This window comes from Saccopteryx bilineata, chromosome 7 (genome assembly GCF_036850765.1).
Source record: "Saccopteryx bilineata isolate mSacBil1 chromosome 7, mSacBil1_pri_phased_curated, whole genome shotgun sequence".
Lineage (NCBI taxonomy): Eukaryota > Metazoa > Chordata > Mammalia > Chiroptera > Emballonuridae > Saccopteryx > Saccopteryx bilineata.
Window position 1 is genome coordinate 68,521,343 of NC_089496.1, and position 19,528 is coordinate 68,540,870.

A 19,528-nucleotide genomic window follows, 5' to 3' on the forward strand; every position below is an offset into this window, starting at 1 on the left:
ATGTCTGCTATCACCACTCTTATTCAACACAGTCCTAGAAGCCCTAGACACAGCAATCAGACAAGAAGAAATAAAAGGCATACAAATTGGATAGAAAGAAGTAAAACTGTCATTATTTGCAGATGACAGGATATTGTATATAGAGAACCCTAAAGATTCCATCCAGAAAACTACTAGAACTGAGAACTGATCAATGAATTCAGTCCAGCAGCAGGATGTGGAATTCTCCTGTTTTACAGGAGAGGGACCCTGAGCCTTAGGGAGGCCTAGTAGCTTATCTGACGTCACACAGCAGGTGCCTGGGGGGAACTGGGGTCTTGGCCCTGACCGCCTGGCTCTGCCCTTTCTGCCCTGACCTCTGTTCTATGATGCCTGGTATTTGGTGTCTCAACGGGGTTCTGGGTTGCAGTTCCAGCTCTCTGCTCCTGAGGAGTCTTTTTTTTTTTATTTAAGTGAGGGGAGGGCAGGTAGAGAGACTCCCGTATGCACCCGACTGGGATCCACCTGGCAATCCTTGTCTGGGGCCGATGCTCAAGACAATTGAGCTACTGGCTGTGAGAGGGGGAGTGGGAGAGAAGGGGGAGAGGAGGAGAAGGAGGAGGAGAGGAACAGATGGTCACTTCTCCTGTGTGCTCTGACTAGGTACTGAACCCAGGATGTCTGTATGCTGGGCCGATGCTCCATCCACTGAGCCAACTGGTCAGGGCCCTGATTAATCTTTAATAAGCATTCTAAGGCTACTTTTAGAAAATGAGAAAGAGCCACAAGAAGTGAGTTTTTCTTGGGGTATGTATATAATAATTATAAATCATAATTAATTAGGTGCTCAATGCACATTGAACATATTACATCTTATTTAAATCTCTGTATAATCCTGTGGGCTACTAAGACCTCATTTAAGAAGCAGTTTTTTGGTCATTGAGCTCATAGGATCTGAATTAGAACACCTGGGCTGGCATTCCAGCTTTGTCCTTACTAGCTCTGAGACCACTGGGAAAAAGGAAAAGATATTTAACTTGCCTGGCCTCTATATTATAAGACAATAACAGAATTTACCTCAAAGACTTGTGATGATTACACGAGCGAATGCATGTAAAATTCATAGGAAGCAATTGGGGAAAGATATTTAGTATCAACTTCAAGTTTGGGGAACTGAGATGAAGCTTAAGGGCGCAGACAAGCGGCAGGGAAAGAGCTGAATGTCCCAAGCCTGTTTCTCCCACCGAGGCTGAGGGGACGCAGGGAACAGTGATGTGAAGCCGCATTCCTATGTCGAGCTCATCCATCTCCTGTTCATTTTCCAAGCCACACCGAACAAACAAACACTGTCCAGTCACCCTACTGGTCATCATCTTCATTTCTCACACTAGCTTAGGTCTGTCTGTGGGCAATCCAAAGGGAAATGGAATGAGGATTTTAGTGTAAATGCCCTAGTTTTGGAGTCTGTTATTTAATGAATGGATCAGCTGTTGCTGTGATGAGGGTGCAGGAGAAGTCCTTCAATTGCACCTTGTCAATCTCTGATCCTCCAGGCTCCAGGGCAGGGGTCATAGCTGACAAGCTGGACAAGGGACATGCCCTGAACTTGAATGTGTGGTTATTTAGACAGGGGCTGTACCAGCGAAGAAAACCAGGTTTCCTTGCCTAAGACAGATCCTTTAAATGATGTCAGATGAGCCCTGGCTGATGGCTCAGTGGTTGAATATCAGCCTGGCATGTGGATGTCTGGGGTTTGATTCCCGGTCAGGGCCCACAGGAGAAGCAACCATCTGCTTCTCCACCCCTGCCTTCCCGTTCTCTCTCTCTCTCTCTTTTTCTCTCTCTCTTCCCCTCTCCTCCCACAGCCATGGCTCAATTGGTTCAAGCACATTGGTTCCAGGCTAAGGATGGCTCCGTGGAGCCTCCAACTCAGGTGCTAAAAATAGCTTGGTTGTGAGCATGGCCTGAGATGGGCAGAGCATCAGCCCCAGATGGGCACTGTGGTTGCCAGGTGGATCCCATTTGGGGTGCATGCAGGAGTCTGTCTCTCTATCTCCCCTCCTCTCACTTGGAAAAGAAGGGAAAAAATGATGTCAGATGAACTTTTTGCAACAAGATCAAACACTGATAAATGAAAACAATTTTCTCGATCACCTGAGAAGCAGTATATATGAATCATTTACTTATGTCTGTTAACCAGTGCCTTCAGGGTTGGGACTGGCAGACTCCATTTGTGTCGGCAAATACTTACGGAGCTCCCTCCGTGAGCAGCGTGGCTTCAGTGCCGAGACTCGGTGTGAACAAGCTGCAGACCCACCCTCATGTCTGGGCTGCAGAGGAGATAGAAAATAGACAACTAAGGACGTAAACAGCAACTTAACGGTGATTGTGATGAGCGATTTGAAAGGGAAGTGGAATGGGGGTCGCAGGAGAAGGGAAAGGAGTGAGCAGAAGAACTCAATTAGGAAGCAATTGTAGAAACTCACGTGAGACCATCGCATTTCACTTCCCTTGTTCAAATGGTGCCGTATGTCTGGAGGATGTGGGGACTTAGATGTCAGAGTAAATTATATTAGTGATAATGTTAATATATTCTTATCTGTCATGTAATTTATAATATAATTAACAATTATAGTAACCTTTCTATTAATACAATTAGCAGTTCTATTAAGCATGGGGACAGGAAGAACCAGAGATATTCAGAGCTTTGCTAAATATGCTACAAATGACCAAAATTCCATTCCTTTAAAGGAAATTCATTAATTTATGTGGTCATCAATGTGTTCTGCTTCTCTGCCTTCTTTATACAATTTGGCCAAAAGCCTGAAGTTTCCTTGTTTGTTATTTAAGGTATCTAATTTTAGATGATGGGCTGGTTTGTGGCGATTCTGTCAATACTGAAGTGAGGGAATCCTTCTCGTTGACATCACAAAGGTTCTGCTAATCCAAAGTCTTGGTGTTCTAACTGGGAGTCCCCATCCTTGGGAGAAAGGGGAGATCTGGTGACAGGAAGTCCCTCATTGTCATCTAGGGTGTGGCAAGTGTGTACAGACACCTTCTAAATGGAGATGAAGTAGTCTCACCTAGAGCTCTCCACCTCAGAAAACAATGGCATGTGTGAACCCATGGAGGATGGATTGGTAGGAGTATTATAATCGGTCCAGCTTTGGAGATATGGATCAGAGGATGACACTAACAAGTTCATTTTGACAGTTACGGTCTCTCAGGTAACCAGTGTTTCCACTCAAGAGTCACCAAGAGCCGATGTGGTTGACACAAGTACACGGTTCTTAGCTTATCTTGCAGAGCTAGCAAACACTGAGGCTGTGAAGGCCAGGTCCCCAGGAAGTCTGTGATTTTGCACGGGGCTCAACTCTGCCACCCAGGAGACTGAACATATGCGGACAGCATCTGACCGCAGAGATGCAGAAAGACACAGTTGAAAGACCGTAGTTTTTGAAGTTGGCTTGGCATTTGGGTCCCATTCCAGACACTCCATTGCTCTTTCTTTTTAACCCTTCAAAGCCTCAATTCCTCATCTTTAAAATGTTTTTTTAAAAAGTGGCATCCATTTCTTTAGGTAGATAAAAGATTTGTAGTAGTATATCTTGTGTTTGAGATAGCAAGCGGCTTAATAAATGCCAAGGAGGTAGTTTTCATGATGCATCTCCCCAATTACCTGCCGCCCATTGTAATTTGATTTTTTCTTTCTTTTTTTTTTTTTTTTGATTGTAGACTCTTCCCAAAATCCTTGATAAGGTGGCGCCAGCCTTCACAATGAGCAGCTGCAGCTTCCTCGTGGAAAAGTCCCGAGCCTCCACTGCCCGGGTGGTGGTGTGGAGAGAGATGGGGGTGCCCCGGAGCTACACCATGGAGAGCAGCTACTGTGGCTGCAACCAGGGCCCCTACCAGGTACGTGAGACGGCGAGGCCGGTCTGGCGAGGCCGGCTGCCCTGCCCTCTGAGAAGGGGCCGCCTGGCCCTGCGCGCTGGTCTGGCGGGACCACTAGTCCAGGAGCTGCCTTCCCAGGCGGCACGGCCTGTGTGGACCCTGGAAGCCACCGGTGCTTGCATGCTGGTTTCGTCTCAGTGATCTGCCTTTGCCAGCACGCGGCGGGGAGCCTCCGCCAGACAGGCTTTTATGGGGCGTCTGCGTAGTCCTCTTACATGCATGGGGACATTTTACAACAAGTAGACTCACCGGGTCCCCTGTGCCTCCTAAAGGGCGTCGGCTGGGGCGGCAATGTCGTCGATGAATATATGTCTGCTGTGTGTCTGTCTGTCTTCTGGGCCCGTCTCAGTCAACAGCCCTCAGTTAACCTCGCTGTCATCAGGGTGCACGGAAGTGCATGCATGACATGCGTCTCCCTGAGATGAGTGGCTCTTGGCCTCGTGCCCTGGGGTCCAGGGAGAGGGTCCATATCAATCACATCCTGTCTACAGCTCTATTAACTGCGGGAGCAGCTGGAGCTCGGCTTCCCCAAGCCGTTCCAGCCACGCTCCCCACTCCTCCACGGGGGGCGGGATAAATAAGGGGCATCATGACCGTGCTGGTGTAATAGGCTTTTTAAAAATTGGATCTGCGGACCAACAGGCTACTCCTTGCTGACTCCTATTCAAACCCGAGACTAGCTGGGATTCCTCGGCATTAGGGCGCACAGTGCTGGCGTGGGTACCCCAGAGCAGCCAGCAAGCACTTGGCATCCACACGGTCCTGTGCGTAGAAGTCTGGCCTGCGGGAGTGACGGTGATGAACACGATGAGGTTTGTAACCTGCTGCCTGGCCAGAGAGTGTTTTCGACACCCAGCCGCCGAACCACCCACTTGGAGCCGTTAATTCTGTTCCAAGTCCAGGTTGTCCAGCCAGCTGCCCGAAAGATTTGGTTTTATTACTTAATTATTGGACTGAATTATTCAACTGAAGTAATCGTTATTTTATCTTATTTTAGGTTTTTTTTTTTAAGTGAGAGGAGGAGAGATTCAAAGACTCCCACATGCACCCTCACCAGGATCCACCTGGCAACCCCTTTCCAGGGCCTATGCTCAAACCAATTGAGCCACTGGCTGCAGGAGGGGAAGGAGGAGAGAAGCAGATGGTCGCTTCTCCTGTGTGCCCTGACCAGGAATCAAACCCAGGACGTCCGCCTACTGGGCCGACACTCGATCCACTGGGCCAGCTGGCCAGCACCCAAAGTCATTCTTATTTTCCCACATGAATGTCAAAACAGGATAAGCAGAAGGGAGATCTTTAGAGGGCGGCATGGGGTTGGGTGTCAGAAGACCTCTCTCTACAGCTTCCCAGCAGGGCTGCGAGCGACTTACCTCCATGGATCTGGACGGTCCAAATAGCCAATGCAGGTATTGTTTAGGGTTCCTCTCTTTCCCTGCTGGCCAGGATTTTTGTGAGGGCCAAAGAGATGCATATGTGACTGTCCTTGGAGGTCCTGTGGTTGGGAATCTGTTCACTCTCTTGGTCGTCAAAATCTATAGGACTGGGAAACATGAACCTGGAATATTGCATCTCTAAGGCCTTTAGGATAGAGACTTGTGCCTCTCAAGCTGTGTGTCTCTTGATGGAAAGGGGCCAGTTACCATGTGTCTGTCATAGATTTATTGGACTAGTGACTCACTGACTTTGTTGCTGTAAGTGGCAGTTCAGGCTCACAGCTTCTAGCCACATAAGTACCAATGCCATTCATGGTAAACCATCTTGAATAAATAAATGACTCCTGGTTAGTCCTTCCCCAACTCTCCATCTTCCACCCACCAGACCTGGTGGCTGTCGGACATGACAAAGAATGAAAAAGGCTTGCCCAATGGCGCCTCTGTCAGGCGTCGGCTGAGCAGTTACCCCGAGTTCCCCACGGTTTCTACATGGAGAAGGGGCGGACTAAAGGAAGCCCTCCCAGTGTTAGACTGGGGTTTTGCTTCCACAGCCCCGTTCTCAGTATTCAGTGCCTCTCCCAGCAGGTTGGTCTTCTCCTTCCTTTTATTTTCCTGTCCTTCCAAACGTGGTTGAGTAACTGGGCAGAACAGCAAACAGTGAGCAAGATGACTCTGAGTAATTTCCCATTTGGGGGAGGGGCGCCCCGAGACAGAAGCCAGCCCAGAGTCGGGTGTTTCAGTGATTTCTGTTTGAGGGATAGAGTGGAGCCCATGAGCTATAAAGCGGTGCAGAAATTTCCATCCTGAACATACTGCAAACGACTTTTGCACATTGAGGAGCCAAGTCCCAGTTGGGTCCTGAGATGATTATTTTAAGGTCATCTTTCCATTCTTTGTTTAGCATTACCATTCCTCCCAAAGATGGAGGATACTTAAAGACACCCACGAGGGGCATTCCTTCCTTCCTTCATAAGAATATAAATATTTTTGCAGTTTTTCTGGTTAGTGCAGCTTTCAAGCCGTTCCAATCATTTCTCCCCAGCACACTAAGCACCTGATTTGCTAGTATTGAAATGAAATATCATTTCTTACAGTGACATTTATGTTGGAGCTACATTAAAGGACATAAGCTATTACTTTCAAATAATTATTATTAATAGGATATTTTCTTTTCTATTTTCCAGTCTGTAGTTGGCTAATTAAAAAAAAAAATCCCCCCTACTTTTGTTTCTTTAGGATAGAGTCTCTTCTGCTAGGTTTTATACTTAGACCCATAGTTTGTATTTAATGTGGAGATCCCGCTCACTGAGAGATTTGCTTTCACTGGAAGGGGCTGGCCCCAAGCTGTTGAGGCTGCAAAGGAGAAAAGCCAAAACGGAATGATGTATCCTTTGGGGACATATTTTTTTAAAAGAGTCCAGTCTATGTGGACAGCTGCATGCGTCACATGGTGTGCTTGTGTCCGGGGTCACATACATGGTATGTCTGTACATTCAAAGGCATGTGACTGGGCTCTGCGGGCTGCCTGTGGCTTATGGGGGTAATGTATGTTACTCCCACCCACGGAGGCTGTTGACATGCTTCCTGGTGATGTTGCTCACTTGTACGATGGCAGAGTGGGCCTCAGAGGAAGGAGAGAAGATGGGTGACTTAGCTAAGGTTTTTGGTTTTTTTTAATTTAAATGAGATAAAGGGAGATAGACTCCTGCATGTGCCTCAACCAGGATTCACCTGGCAGCCCCTATCTGGGGCTGATGCTCTGCCTATCTGGGGCCATGCTTGCAAATGAGCTATTTTTAGTGCCTGAGGCAGAGGCTCCATGAAGCCATCCTTAGTGTCTGGGGCCAATGCGCTCTAATCAATTGAACCATGGCTGTGGGAAGAGAAGAGAGAGAGAGGGAGAGAGAGAGAGAGAGAGCGAGAAATGGGAGGGGCAGAGGTGGAGAAGCAGATGATTGCCTCTCTTGTGTTCCCTGACCGGGAATCAAACGCGGGACTTCCACACTCTGGGTTGACACTCTGCCACTGAGCAACGGGCCAGGGCCTTCAGCTGAGGTTTGAAGAGTGACTCAACTGGTGCTTAAACTCCCTGCCTGCAAACCGCCTCCCTTGTATTGTGGGTCCAGCAACAGATCATCCTGTCTGCCACCGACAGAGGGGTCTCTCAATATCCCAACCTCCTGGAGCCTCAGTCCTGCCTGTGATCCTTCCAAATGTCTTTATTATGTCTCGATGAGATCCAACTCCTTGTCATGACATGGAGGCCTTTTCTAATCTCCCCACTAGGTTTTTCATTTTCCGATACCTCGTTCAACGTAAAGTAGGTGTTAAAGACGTGTGATACTGACAAGTGAGTAAATACCTAAGTGAGCAAGTGGCTGAATGATGGTTTCCAGGCAGTCAGGAGGGTTATTCTGAAGAGAGAAGTCACCGCGGTCCAAGTGTAATCAGAAGCCGTTCTGAGTGGAGACTGGAAACTGCGTGGGTGAGAGGGAACCGCATGAGAACGCAGTGCTGGGACCTTTCTGACTTGGCACCGTGTCCACGGTGATTTGGGAGCAGCTTACGGACTCCTTCCCGGAGTAAGATGATTCCAGTCCAGGTGTAGGATCTCCCACAGCCACACTCTAATAACAGATGACGGTGAGACAGATAGGGTCCCTCCTACCCCCGTACATGTCGGGGAGGCTGTGGTCCACCTTCTAGATCCCTCCTCAGGGCCCAGGCGCTCATTACCCCGTATCCGTCACCGGAAATTGTCTGCAGCTGACGGGAGCTGGCCTGCCCAAGCTCTGCGTCCTCTGTGCGATCAGGCTGCTCCCAACGGCCGGTCTCCGGGGGCCGCAGGGCAGGGCCTCCTGGCCTCAGCTGGGCAAACTCCGAGAGGCCGTTGGCCCCGAGCCCTCTGTGGAACCCGTGGGCTGGGGCCTGTGTAGCAGTCCACCGGAATCCCACTTCCTCCCCTGCCCAATTCTTTCCTCGCCGCGAACTCACAGGTGTCGTGGCGAGTACGCCCCCGAAATCCTGTGAAACAACAAACAGCAGTGTTTCAGAGAGGCCTGGGTGAGAAAATACGGATGCTGGAACTGAGCAGGCAGCTATCGGAGATGGTTGGACGGGGTGAATTTCGCAGTAGAGATGAGCTCATCTGAACTTGGCTCTCACGTGTCTCGGTCTTTTCTCCTTCACACGCTGCTCATCTCAAGCCATTCAGGGGACAAGGTTTCGCCACGGAAACTGGAGCAGGGTGCAGGGCCTCTTACGCTGCTGCTGTGGTCCACAAGGAGGCCAGGTGTATTGTCTCCTGTGGCTGCCCAGTCAAATGACCACAAGGTGGGGCTTAAACATATCAGCTTGTTCCCTCCCAGTTCCGGAGGCTAGAAGGCCAGAGTCAAGGTGTTAGCAATGCTGTGTTCTCTCTCAAGCAGTGGTATTCAACGACCAGTCCATGAACTGGTCCACCAGAGATTTCGTGCTGGTCCGTGAAAGAGTGAATGGCCTGATGTTGTACGAAGATTATGGACCTGGTGATCTTAGTCAAATTCACTTATGCTCAGAGTCATTTCTGCCTTAGTGGTCCCTGAAATAATTCACCTATTTTTACTGGTCCCCAAGTGTAAAAAGTTTGAACACCACTGATCTAAAGGCTTCCTGGGGGAATTGGTTTCATGTCTCTCTTAACTTGTGGTATCACCAGCAACCCTCAGCTGGTAGGACCATCCAGTGTCTTCCTTTTCATCAGTAGCTGCCTCCCCTGTGTCCTCCTCTCCCCTCTCCTCAGGAGGGTGCCATTCACACTGGACAGAAGGCCCAGTCTGTGCTAGTGTGACATCATCTTAACTGACTACGTCTGCAAAGACCCTGTTTCCAAGTAATGTCACAGTCAGAGGTTCTGGGAAGGACACGCATTCTGAGGAGACACTACACAGCCTAACATACTGGGTCCAGCCAGGAGGCACAGAATGCGTACACCCTGTAGAGTCAAACAGACCCTGTAGAGTCAAACAGAACCCAGTAGAACCTTTTATTGCTGTCTTCGTATCACCATGCTGGGAAGCCCTAAACAAATTATCAATGGGTCTGTATACCTCGTGATCAAGAAAATGAAATGCTTTAGACTTCCTTAGAACTTCTGTGCTTTTTAGGTAATTGACTTTATATTTTGATAATGGTCTCATATCCCAATGAGTTTAAAGATTTTTTTTTAAATTTTTATTTATTGATTTTAGAGAGAGAGGAAGGGGTAGAAAGACAGATAGACAGATACATTAGTCTGTTCCTGTATATACCCTGACTAGGAATCGAACCCACAACCTTTATGTGTTGGCATAATGCTCTGTCTAGCCCAGGGGTCTCAAACTCGCAGCCCGCGGGCTGCATGAGGCCCGCTGAACAATTTTGTGCGGCCCGCAGACTAATCCACGAAGTTCAAAATATTTTGGATAAAATTAAGTAAGCCTAGGGGCCTACTTGTATTTTTCATTTCTCTAGCATCCTAGCTAGATATTAGCTTAGTTAACAGCAGTTGTGATGCGAACTACAGTTTCTGGTCGTTTTGTGACACTGAGTAAACTGCATGTACGATTGTGCTTGTTGTACTGATTTTTTTTTTGTTTTCAACTGCAGTGAGAAAAGTGTTGCGTAACAGTTGCCTTTTGTAGACCTAGTGCGGCCCGCCGAAGGGCTGTGATCTTGCTCTGCGGCCCACATGTTGAGTTGAGTTTGAGACCCCTGGTCTAACCAATCAAGCTATCTGGCCAGGGCAGATGTGTTTTGCTTTTTGTTGGCTTGTTTGTTTCTAGTTCCTGGGGTGCCCTCAGGTCAAGATTTCTGAAATTGCCTGTAGAGCAGTAGTTCTCAACCTTTCTAATGCCGTGACCCCGTAATACAGTTCCTCATGTTGCGGTGACCCCAGAACCAAAAAATAATTTTGGTGGCTACTTCATAACTGTAATTTTGCTACAGTTATGATTCGGAATGTAAATACCTGATATGCATTATGTATTTTCCAAATGGCTTTTGGCGACCCCGCTGGGGTTGCAACCCACAGGTTGAGAACTGCTGCTATAGAACAAAAGAGTCTAGGAATAGATATATACAAAATAGTTGGCTTGTGTATAATTTTTTCTGGGCAGGGAAGTAGTGTTAGTAGTTAAGATATTCTTGAAAGGATGAGAGATGTCCCACAAAAGATTAAGAGCCTGTGCTTTTGTTTATGGAATCCAAGATTTCCAGATGGCCCTTCACAGCTTTCTAGTTTCTTCTCTTAAATCAGCTCTAGAAATGCCTGGCTAGACTTTGTGCCAGTCAGATCCTGTAAATTGCTGACTGTCACTGCCCACTTATCAATTAGCACCAGCACAGTGGTGCATCTCTTTTTTTTTTTTTTTTTTTTTTCATTTTTCTGAAGCTGGAAACAGGGAGAGACAGTCAGACTCCCACATGCGCCCGACCGGGATCCACCCGGCATGCCCACCAGGGGCAACGCTCTGCCCACCAGGGGGCGATGCTCTGCCCATCCTGGGCGTCGCCATGTTGCGACCAGAGCCACTCTAGCGCCTGAGGCAGAGGCCACAGAGCCATCCCCAGCGCCCGGGCCATTTTTGCTCCAGTGGAGCCTTGGCTGCGGGAGGGGAAGAGAGAGACAGAGAGGAAAGCGTGGCGGAGGGGTGGAGAAGCAAATGGGCGCTTCTCCTGTGTGCCCTGGCCGGGAATCGAACCCGGGTCCTCCGCACGCTAGGCCGATGCTCTACCGCTGAGCCAACCGGCCAGGGCCTGGTGCATCTCTTTAAGTGTAGATCAGTGTAAGTTCAGTCTGGATCGTTTGGGGCCACCTGAGACGGCTGTTTCAGGGTGCAGCTTCTCATAGGCAGCCGTTTACACAGAGAGTGGCGTCCGCTTCCCTGGGGGTTTGTTAGAAATACACCTTCGGGCCACTGCCCCCAGGTGAGCCTCGATCCCAGGAAAGTTTGAGAAGCACTGATTTAGAGAAATGTTGGTGGGCAGGGAGGTGCGAAAGGGAAAGGGGTCAAATCAGGGAAGTTGGGGAGCCCCAGCTTCGAGCTCGTGGGGTGTCGGGGCAAAGACATTGTTCCCTGAATTCCTGTGAGCTAAAATGAGATATTGAATGTATGAGTGCTTTCAAAATGGGAAGTGATACATTTCGTTGACCTGTGCCAACATTGCAATGCCAGATGAGTATGTATGTCTCTTTTCTTCTCCCAGGTCTGTGTTCTCTTACTGCCTTCCCTTCTCCAGGGACAGTTTTCCAGATGCCTTTTTCCCCATCAAAATGTCACTTCATTTCTTTGTAGATGCAAATATGTAATCGAGAAGCTAATCTATCATTTTGCTATGAGCTCCCTGTTTTGTTTTTGTTTTTTCATTTTTCTGAAGCTGGAAACGGGGAGAGACAGTCAGACAGACTCCCACATGCGCCCGACCGGGATCCACCGGCACGCCCACCATGGGGCAACGCTCTGCCCACCAGGGGGCGATGCTCTGCCCATCCTGGGCGTCGCCATATTGCGATCAGAGCCACTCTAGCGCCTGAGGCAGAGGCCACAGAGCCATCCCCAGCGCCCGGGCCATCTTTGCTCCAATGGAGCCTTGGCTGCGGGAGGGGAAGAGAGAGACAGAGAGGAAAGTGCGGCGGAGGGGTGGAGAAGCAAATGGGCGCTTCTCCTGTGTGCCCTGGCCGGGAATCGAACCCGGGTCCTCCGCACGCTAGGCTGACGCTCTACCGCTGAGCCAACCGGCCAGGGCCAGCCCCCTCTTTTGAACCCTCATGTCAGTTCCCTTTTCTTTCTTATTGTGATTCAACAAGGTCTTTTTTTCCTTTTAGCCTCTTTTTATATGATTTCAAAGCACAATATGAGCCCCTTATTAACCTCATTGTGGGCTTAATGAGGTGCTGAAATACCGTCCTCACTCCGCAGCCTCCCGTTCCACATCTGTCAGTGTTAGGATAGGATAGTAAAAGGAACTGAATAAAAACGAAGAGGCGAAGACACTGGTCAGGTTGGCAGCAGGGGCCTTTTGGGGATGGCTGAACCTCTGGGAACTGGGAATGTTAAAAGCTCCTTGTAGAAATGGTTTCTTGTATCAAAACTAAGGACAGTTTCTGGGACTTGGGATAATCTAATGAGCCTCAAATGACCTTTGGTTCCTTAAAAACAATTTGGCTTCCAAGGGCCAAGAAGAAAAAAAGAAATGACTCATCTTGGTAAAACTCACTCTCCCCATGTGACCAGTGCAAATGCTATAAGCCAGATACCCTAAATGAAGAAATATAAAACCGAAGAGAAGACTGATCTAAGCCAGGGCTTTATTTATGTAGTTCAGCAAGGGTAAAGGACCGGCCGTGTCTGAGAGGCATGTCTTTGGTTCCTGGTGCATGACGGAGTTCCTGGGATCAGCATCTCCTTCCACACCTGCTGAGGAGGGTGGGGCCCGGTGATGAAAGGGTGGCTTCATTTCTCTCTGAAATGAAGTGGACCCCATACCGCCGTCCTCTCTTTGACTCTGAGGAGTGGGTGATGGTTCCATTCCTCCAACCACTTTTTAAATGTTCCCTACCATGTCTCCTCCAATGAAGCAGCCTCAAAGACTTCTATTTTTAATTTTAATTTTTGTATTTTTCTGAAGTTGGAAACGGGGAGGCAGTCAGACTCCCACATGTGCCCGACCGGGATCCACCCGGCACGCCCACCAGGGGGTGATGCTCTGCCCATCTGGGGTGTTGCTCTGTTGCAACCAGGCCATTCTAGCGCCTGAGACAGAGGCCACAGAGCCATCCCCAGCGCCCGGGCCAACTTTGCTCCAGTGGAGCCTCGGCTGCGGGAGGGGAAGAGAGAGAAGGAGAGGAAGGAGAGGGGGAGGGATGGAGAAGCAGATGGGCACTTCTCCTGTGTGCCCTGGCCGGGAATCGAACCCGGGACTCCTGCATGCCAGGCCGACATTCTACCACTGAGCCAACCGGCCAGGGCAAAGACTTCTATTTTTAAAACTAAGCAATAATTCTCTTCATATGCCCACATTCCCTGAATGTTTATGAGAAGAGAAAGTTTTAGAATACTTTGAACCCTGTTGTTAGAAGGCAGGCATTGGATACTTTTATACACATGTATAATTGTTTTATTAATCAGTTAACACATATACCAGGTGATCTACTTTGTCTTATGCTAAAGCACGTGGCTGGGGATATATTTAGAAATCTAAAATCACTTAATGAAGTCCAGATACAGGGTAAATTCATCTTCATTCTTCATTCATTCTTTCTTTCATTCATCATTCAATAAAGATATTTCTGTAACATCCAGGCCACGGGTAAGTGCCAAGAATATGACAGAGAGTGGAACTGACAGCTTCCTAGTCTCCCAAAGTTTATATAGCTCATCCAGGAAGGCAGGTAATCAAGGAAGCCGTCACAGCAGAGAGTCACAGGGGGATGTAGACGGCGATCACTTAGGCCTTCGGTAAATGTTGGTTGAGTTGACTGAGTTATCCATTATTGTGTGTCTGTGTGTGAAGCTGGGGCAGGTAACTTACCGGGTAAAGCAGAAGGGAAGGATTTGAATGTCGGGTAGGGTTAGGGAGTCTCCACTTTACTTTCACATCAGTTTCCTCTCATGTTGCTTCTGTCTCTTCCATTCTCTTTTCTTTCCCAGTCCCCCCACGGAATCCCACACTGGGGGGGGGGTGCGCGGCGTCACGTCTGAGCGCGCTGGGGGCGGCGTCACGTCTGAGCGCGCCGGGGGTCATGCGCATCATCCAGCAGACCCCTCTTCGGAGCACGCTGGAGTGAACCACAGGGCAACTCCATGAGGCTCTTATTTAACTCCACCTCTGAACTTAGAGCTAACAACCCTTCCCTGGAGGCGACCTTAGAATCAGAAAGAGAAAGCGTACTTCGTAGTCCTTCTGAGACAGATGAACGACTAATGAAGTGTGTCTGGAGGGAAGCCTGGTTATTTTATGAAATGCATTTCTGGCTGCACCCCCCCCCCCCCAGGTACTCCAGAAAACAATAATCACAATCACCAAAAATACCTTTCTTTTTTTTTCTACAAACTGCTTTATAATTCACAAAGCACTTCCATGAACTTGATCTCAGGTGAGTCTGGAAACCACCACCGGCCACATGGGGAGAAGTGGCCGCGAGCCAGGGATGAGAGGGAGACACAGTGTCGCTGACGGTGCTGGTCGAGCAGTCAGCTGGCCTTGCTTAGCTCTGGGAGACGGGTCTGGATGGGCCGCGGGTGGGACTGTTTCTTGGAAAAGTTGTCGAGAAGGAAGAAGGATAGATTTACTTGCCTGCTGTGCATGCAGAACCCGGTTGGGCTCCTGTTAGTTAAAGTACAATTACCAAGAAAATCTTTTAATACTTTTCATTATAAAGTGGTAGCATAAGGTGGTAGCACCAATGAATGCTGTTCAACAAAAATAGTCAAAGCTTCTGATCCTAAAGTCCCACTTCTACAAGTTTAATCCCAGGAGTGCACAAAGACACACGCACAGGGTGCCATGGCTTGTTCATGGGGGAAAAGTAGGAACCACTTTAATCCCCTCAGTAGGGGATTGGGGACAGGAGCACTCGTCTGTTTGGACAACGGACGACAAGGAAGAAGGAAGGGGCTAATTATGCTCATGCGTCCGATAGCATTTCTGGAAGCTAGTTCTGTCATTTATTGGCTGCACGTTGGGCCACTTGTTTATTCTTTATAACCTTTAGTGTCATCATCAAGACAATGGGGATAATGACTGTACCTTTCTCAGCATTCATGCATATATAAAGCGTTTAGTATAGTGTGACACAGAGTTCCAAGTTGACGCTTTATGCACTGCACCACCACAGGTCAGGCCAGTATAGAGTGACACAGAACACTAGCTACCTCTCGTCTTCACCACCATCATCATCCCAGCATCCTTTTTTTTTTTAAGTAAGAGGAGAGGAGATAGACATACTCCTGCATGCACCCCAACAGGGATCCACCTGGCAACCCCGGTCTGGGGCTGATGATGCTCAAATCAACCAAGCTATTGTCAGTGCCTGGGTTGATGCTGGAACCAGTTGAGCCACTGGCTGCGGGAGGGGAAGAGAGAGAGAAAGAAGGAGGAGAGGGAGAAGAGGAAAAGCAGATGGTTGCTTCTCATGTATGCCCTTACTGGGGATTGAACCCAGGACATCCACACACCAGGCCCAAAGTTCTATCCACTGTGCTAACTGGCCAGGGCACTAGCATCTCCCTTAATGAGTATTATACTCAGCATGCTGATGTGAAAACCAAAATGGAAGAAAAGATTTAGCTGGCATTCCAAATGCTGGACAACCGGTTCTGCAGTGGGATTAGAATTTAAGCTGTGTTCTCATTAGAATTAGACCACCGTGACTCCTGTGTTCCTTAATTACACCACATTGCCTCACGTTTATGAAGTTTTTAGGCATTGCCAAGCTGGGACAGGCAGTGATCATGTTACCTGGCAAATTTGTGTCTGAAAAGATCTTAGCAAATTGGAATCCTAGGAAAAATATCAAAAAAGGAACTTAATATGGATAATTTGGGAGTGCTGCATTTGGTTGAAACAAAAGGAAATTGCTCAAGTACCAGGTTATAAAAAATATTTAGGGATTTTACTTCCCAGTAATGTAATATGATTACAATGTGAACTATGACTGTTAAAAATGTGAATGTGATATTAGATTACATTAAGATTATCATAATGCTTAGAATGAGAATGCTGATATTTCTGCTTTTTCTAGCTCAGTCTAACTGTGCTGAGAAAAAATGTGTTCCATTCAGTAATACGACTTGATTTCTTTTTTTTTTTTGCGCACTTAAGGGAGAATTGTAGTAGAAATATGCACTAGTCAGGTGAAAAAGCCTTTTGAGCTATCCTAAGCAAGATGGAGTTTATTTTCCAAGATAATAGGTGCCCATCAACATGATTCAGAGAGAAAAGTAATAGGATCATTTCTGTCTTTTTTAACAGCTGTGATGGGGCTGGGGGCAGGGAGCCGCATCAGAAAGCCTTTGTGATTGTCCTTGGTGGGAAGGAAGGCAAAGGGCCTGGGAAGCAAACAGGAAAGAATTCAAGAGAGATGCACGGGGTGGAATTGACCAGAGCTGACGGATGGGCTGGGGGAGGAAGGGAGGGATGAAGAACCGGAGAGCGCTGAGGATGACTCCCAGCTTTCTGGACCGGATTCAAGATCAGAGATGTGAGAAAGTACCTGGGGGGCATGTGCGAGACAGAGAGGATGAACATACGCACTGGGAATTGAAGCAGAGGCAGGGAAACTACTTTGGATGTGGTGGAAGAAATTGAAGAAGCAGGCTTTGGCTAGATAGATCCGTTCTATGGCCAGGCCCTTCTGTGAAATGCTTGATTCTGTGATCAGGCCATTAATGGGAGGAATGTGAAATTGCCACATTAACCTTACCAGGGACTTTCTAATGATACACTCATTACTGCTTCGAGACAACTGACCTTATCCTCCCTCCAGCCTAATTTAAATTACAATGCTTCTCCTGTGCACTCCAAAATTCTTATTATAGGTTTCCTTATTGCTCCTAGCTTCCTCATGCAAATCTGTGCATTTGGTATGATTTTGACTGAAGAAAGGGGAGCTGGGTCAAAGTTGACTCTCCCACGCACACCCACAAAATGATTTCTCTTCTTACATCTCTGATCTTGAATCCAGTCCAGAAAGCTGGGAGTCATCCTAGACACTTTCCACTTTTTCTTTCTTCTTTCCTCCCCCCTTCCCTCCCTCTCTCTCCTCATCCCTCCCTCCCTCCCTCCCTCCCTCCCTCCCTCCCTCCCTCCCTTCCTTCCTTTTTAAAATTCTTTTTCAAGTGAGAGGAGTTGAGATAGACTCCTGCGTGTGCTCTGACTGGAATCCAACCAGCAACCCACCCATCTGGGGCCAATGCTCTTGCCCGTCTGGCATCACGCTCACAACTGAGTTTTTATTAGCACCTGAAGTGGAGGCTCCATGGAGCTATCCTCAGTGCCTGGGACCAAGGCGCTTGAACCAGTTGAGAGCCATGGCTGCAGGAGAGGAAGAGAGAGAGAGAAGGAGAAGGGGGTGGGTGGAGAAGCAGATGGTCGCTTCTCCTGTGTGCCCTGACTGGGAATCGAACCCAGGACATCCACACTCCAGGCCGATGCTTTACAACTGAGCCAACTGGCCGGGGCACTTCCCACTTTTTCATCCCTACTTCCTCCTCCAGCCAATCATCAACTCTGGTCAATTCTACCTTGGGAATATCTCTTGAATTATTTTTTCTGTTTGCTTCCTTCCTTTCAACCAAGGAATATATATATTTATATACAGTTATATCTGCATATACAATATATAATATAGAAGTTAGACCTACATATAAATTTATACTTTTCCACTAACTAGATTATAGAAAAGTTCAGAGGAAAAACAAGACAAAAAGTAGTATAGCCTAGAAACATACGGACCTGTGTGTCCACTGTTGCTTTTGTCATGCTGATGCGTCTCCCTAGACTCTAGTCACAGGCATGTCTTTTATAGACTTGTCACCAACAGCTACATATATTTGTGGATTATTCATTTTTAGATTAACATTGTATCATAAGAATTTTCCAGCCTGACCAGGCGGTGGTACAGTGATTAGAGCGTCGACCTGGGACTCTGAGGACCCAGGTTCAAAACCCTGAGGTCGCTGGCTTCAGAGCAGGCTTACCTGAGTGAGCGTGGGCTCACCAGTTTGAGCATGGAGTCACTGGCTTGAGCGTGGACCATCGGCATGACCCCATGGTCTCTGGCTTGAGCTCAGGGTCACTGGCTTGAGCAAGGGGGCACTGGCTCAGCTGGAGCCCCCTCTGCCCCAGTTAAGGCACATACGAGAAAGCAATCAATGAACAACTAACATGCTGCAACAAGTTGACGCTTCTCATCTTTCTCCCTTCCTGTTTGTCCCTCTCTTTCCCTCTCTCTGTCTCTGTCTCTCTCTCTCTCCCTCTCAATAAAAAAAAAAGATAAAAGAGTTTTCCATGTTTCTCTGAGGACTTCATTCTCCTAACAATTGCATTTTTTCTCTCAACATTATGCTTATGACACTACAATTTCCTTAAAATTGTTAGAACTCTAAGTAAATTTATTCTTACACTTTTAAGTGCAGTTGACTGTACATTTTTAACCTTTTGGTTGCTTCCAAACTTTTTGCTGTTCTATGTGACCCTAGGAAGAAAATCTTCATGTATAAACTTTAACCAACTCATCACCAATATTTTCAATTAATAGGTTAGAGTTTCAGAGGGGAGTTAATAGGTCAAAAGAATTATTTTAAAACATTGTGAAATTTAATATTAGAAAATGATATGGTTTTTTGTTTTTGTTTTTTATTTCCAAATTAAAACCTGGCTTGGCCTTGACCCCTTGCTCATGGTCAGGGTGAGAAGTTGTATTTCCACGTGGACTTTTTAGTTTAACCTATACAGGGTGGAGCAAAAGTAGGTTTACAGTTGTTCATATGAAACATAATACAATAAATAATAATAATACAAGAACGTACTCTGTTTTACATACTCACAGCTATAATAGAACATTTAAGCTGAATAATGGGCAACTAAGGATAGGAAGGAATGCAGAACAGAAATGGAATAGCTACTTTTATTTTAAATATTTTTCTCAATTTCTAGCGTCTCTTAATTTTGATAGGATGTTTTTCTTCCCTCCCCCCCACCAGATAAGCTAATGGCAAGATCTATTGGGAACATTACTTATAGGTTTTCTCATTCAGATATAGTGTCCTAGAAAGCAGTTCATGGGTTTATCAATTTATTCTTTTTTTTTTTTTTTTTTTTTTGTATTTTTCTGAAGCTGGAAACGGGGAGGCAGTCAGACAGACTCCTGCATGTGCCCGACCGGGATCCACCCGGCATGCCCACCAGGGGGCGATGCTCTGCCCATCTGGGGCGTCGCTCTGTTGCGTCCAGAGCCACTCTAGCACCTGGGGCAGAGGCCAAGGAGCCATCCCCAGCGCCCAGGCCATCTTTGCTCCAATGGAGCCTCGGCTGCCGGAGGGGAAGAGAGAGACAGAGAGGAAGGAGAGGGGGAGGGGTGGAGAAGCAGATGGGCGCTTCTCCTGTGTGCCCTGGCTGGGAATTGAACCCAGGACTCCTGCACG

The 19,528-nt window shown here is 47.6% G+C and overlaps 1 protein-coding gene across 3 annotated transcripts in view; it reads left to right on the forward strand.

Moving 5' to 3' along the window:
• The window catches only part of AGBL1 (AGBL carboxypeptidase 1), an 837,820-nt gene that overhangs the window by 376,744 nt on the left and 441,548 nt on the right, over positions 1-19,528 (forward strand). For all 3 annotated transcript variants that reach the window (XM_066239188.1, XM_066239190.1, XM_066239189.1), the window contains exon 21: positions 3,715-3,891. In XM_066239188.1, coding sequence (XP_066095285.1) covers positions 3,715-3,891 — 177 coding nt within the window. The remainder of the gene's footprint in view (positions 1-3,714; positions 3,892-19,528) is intronic.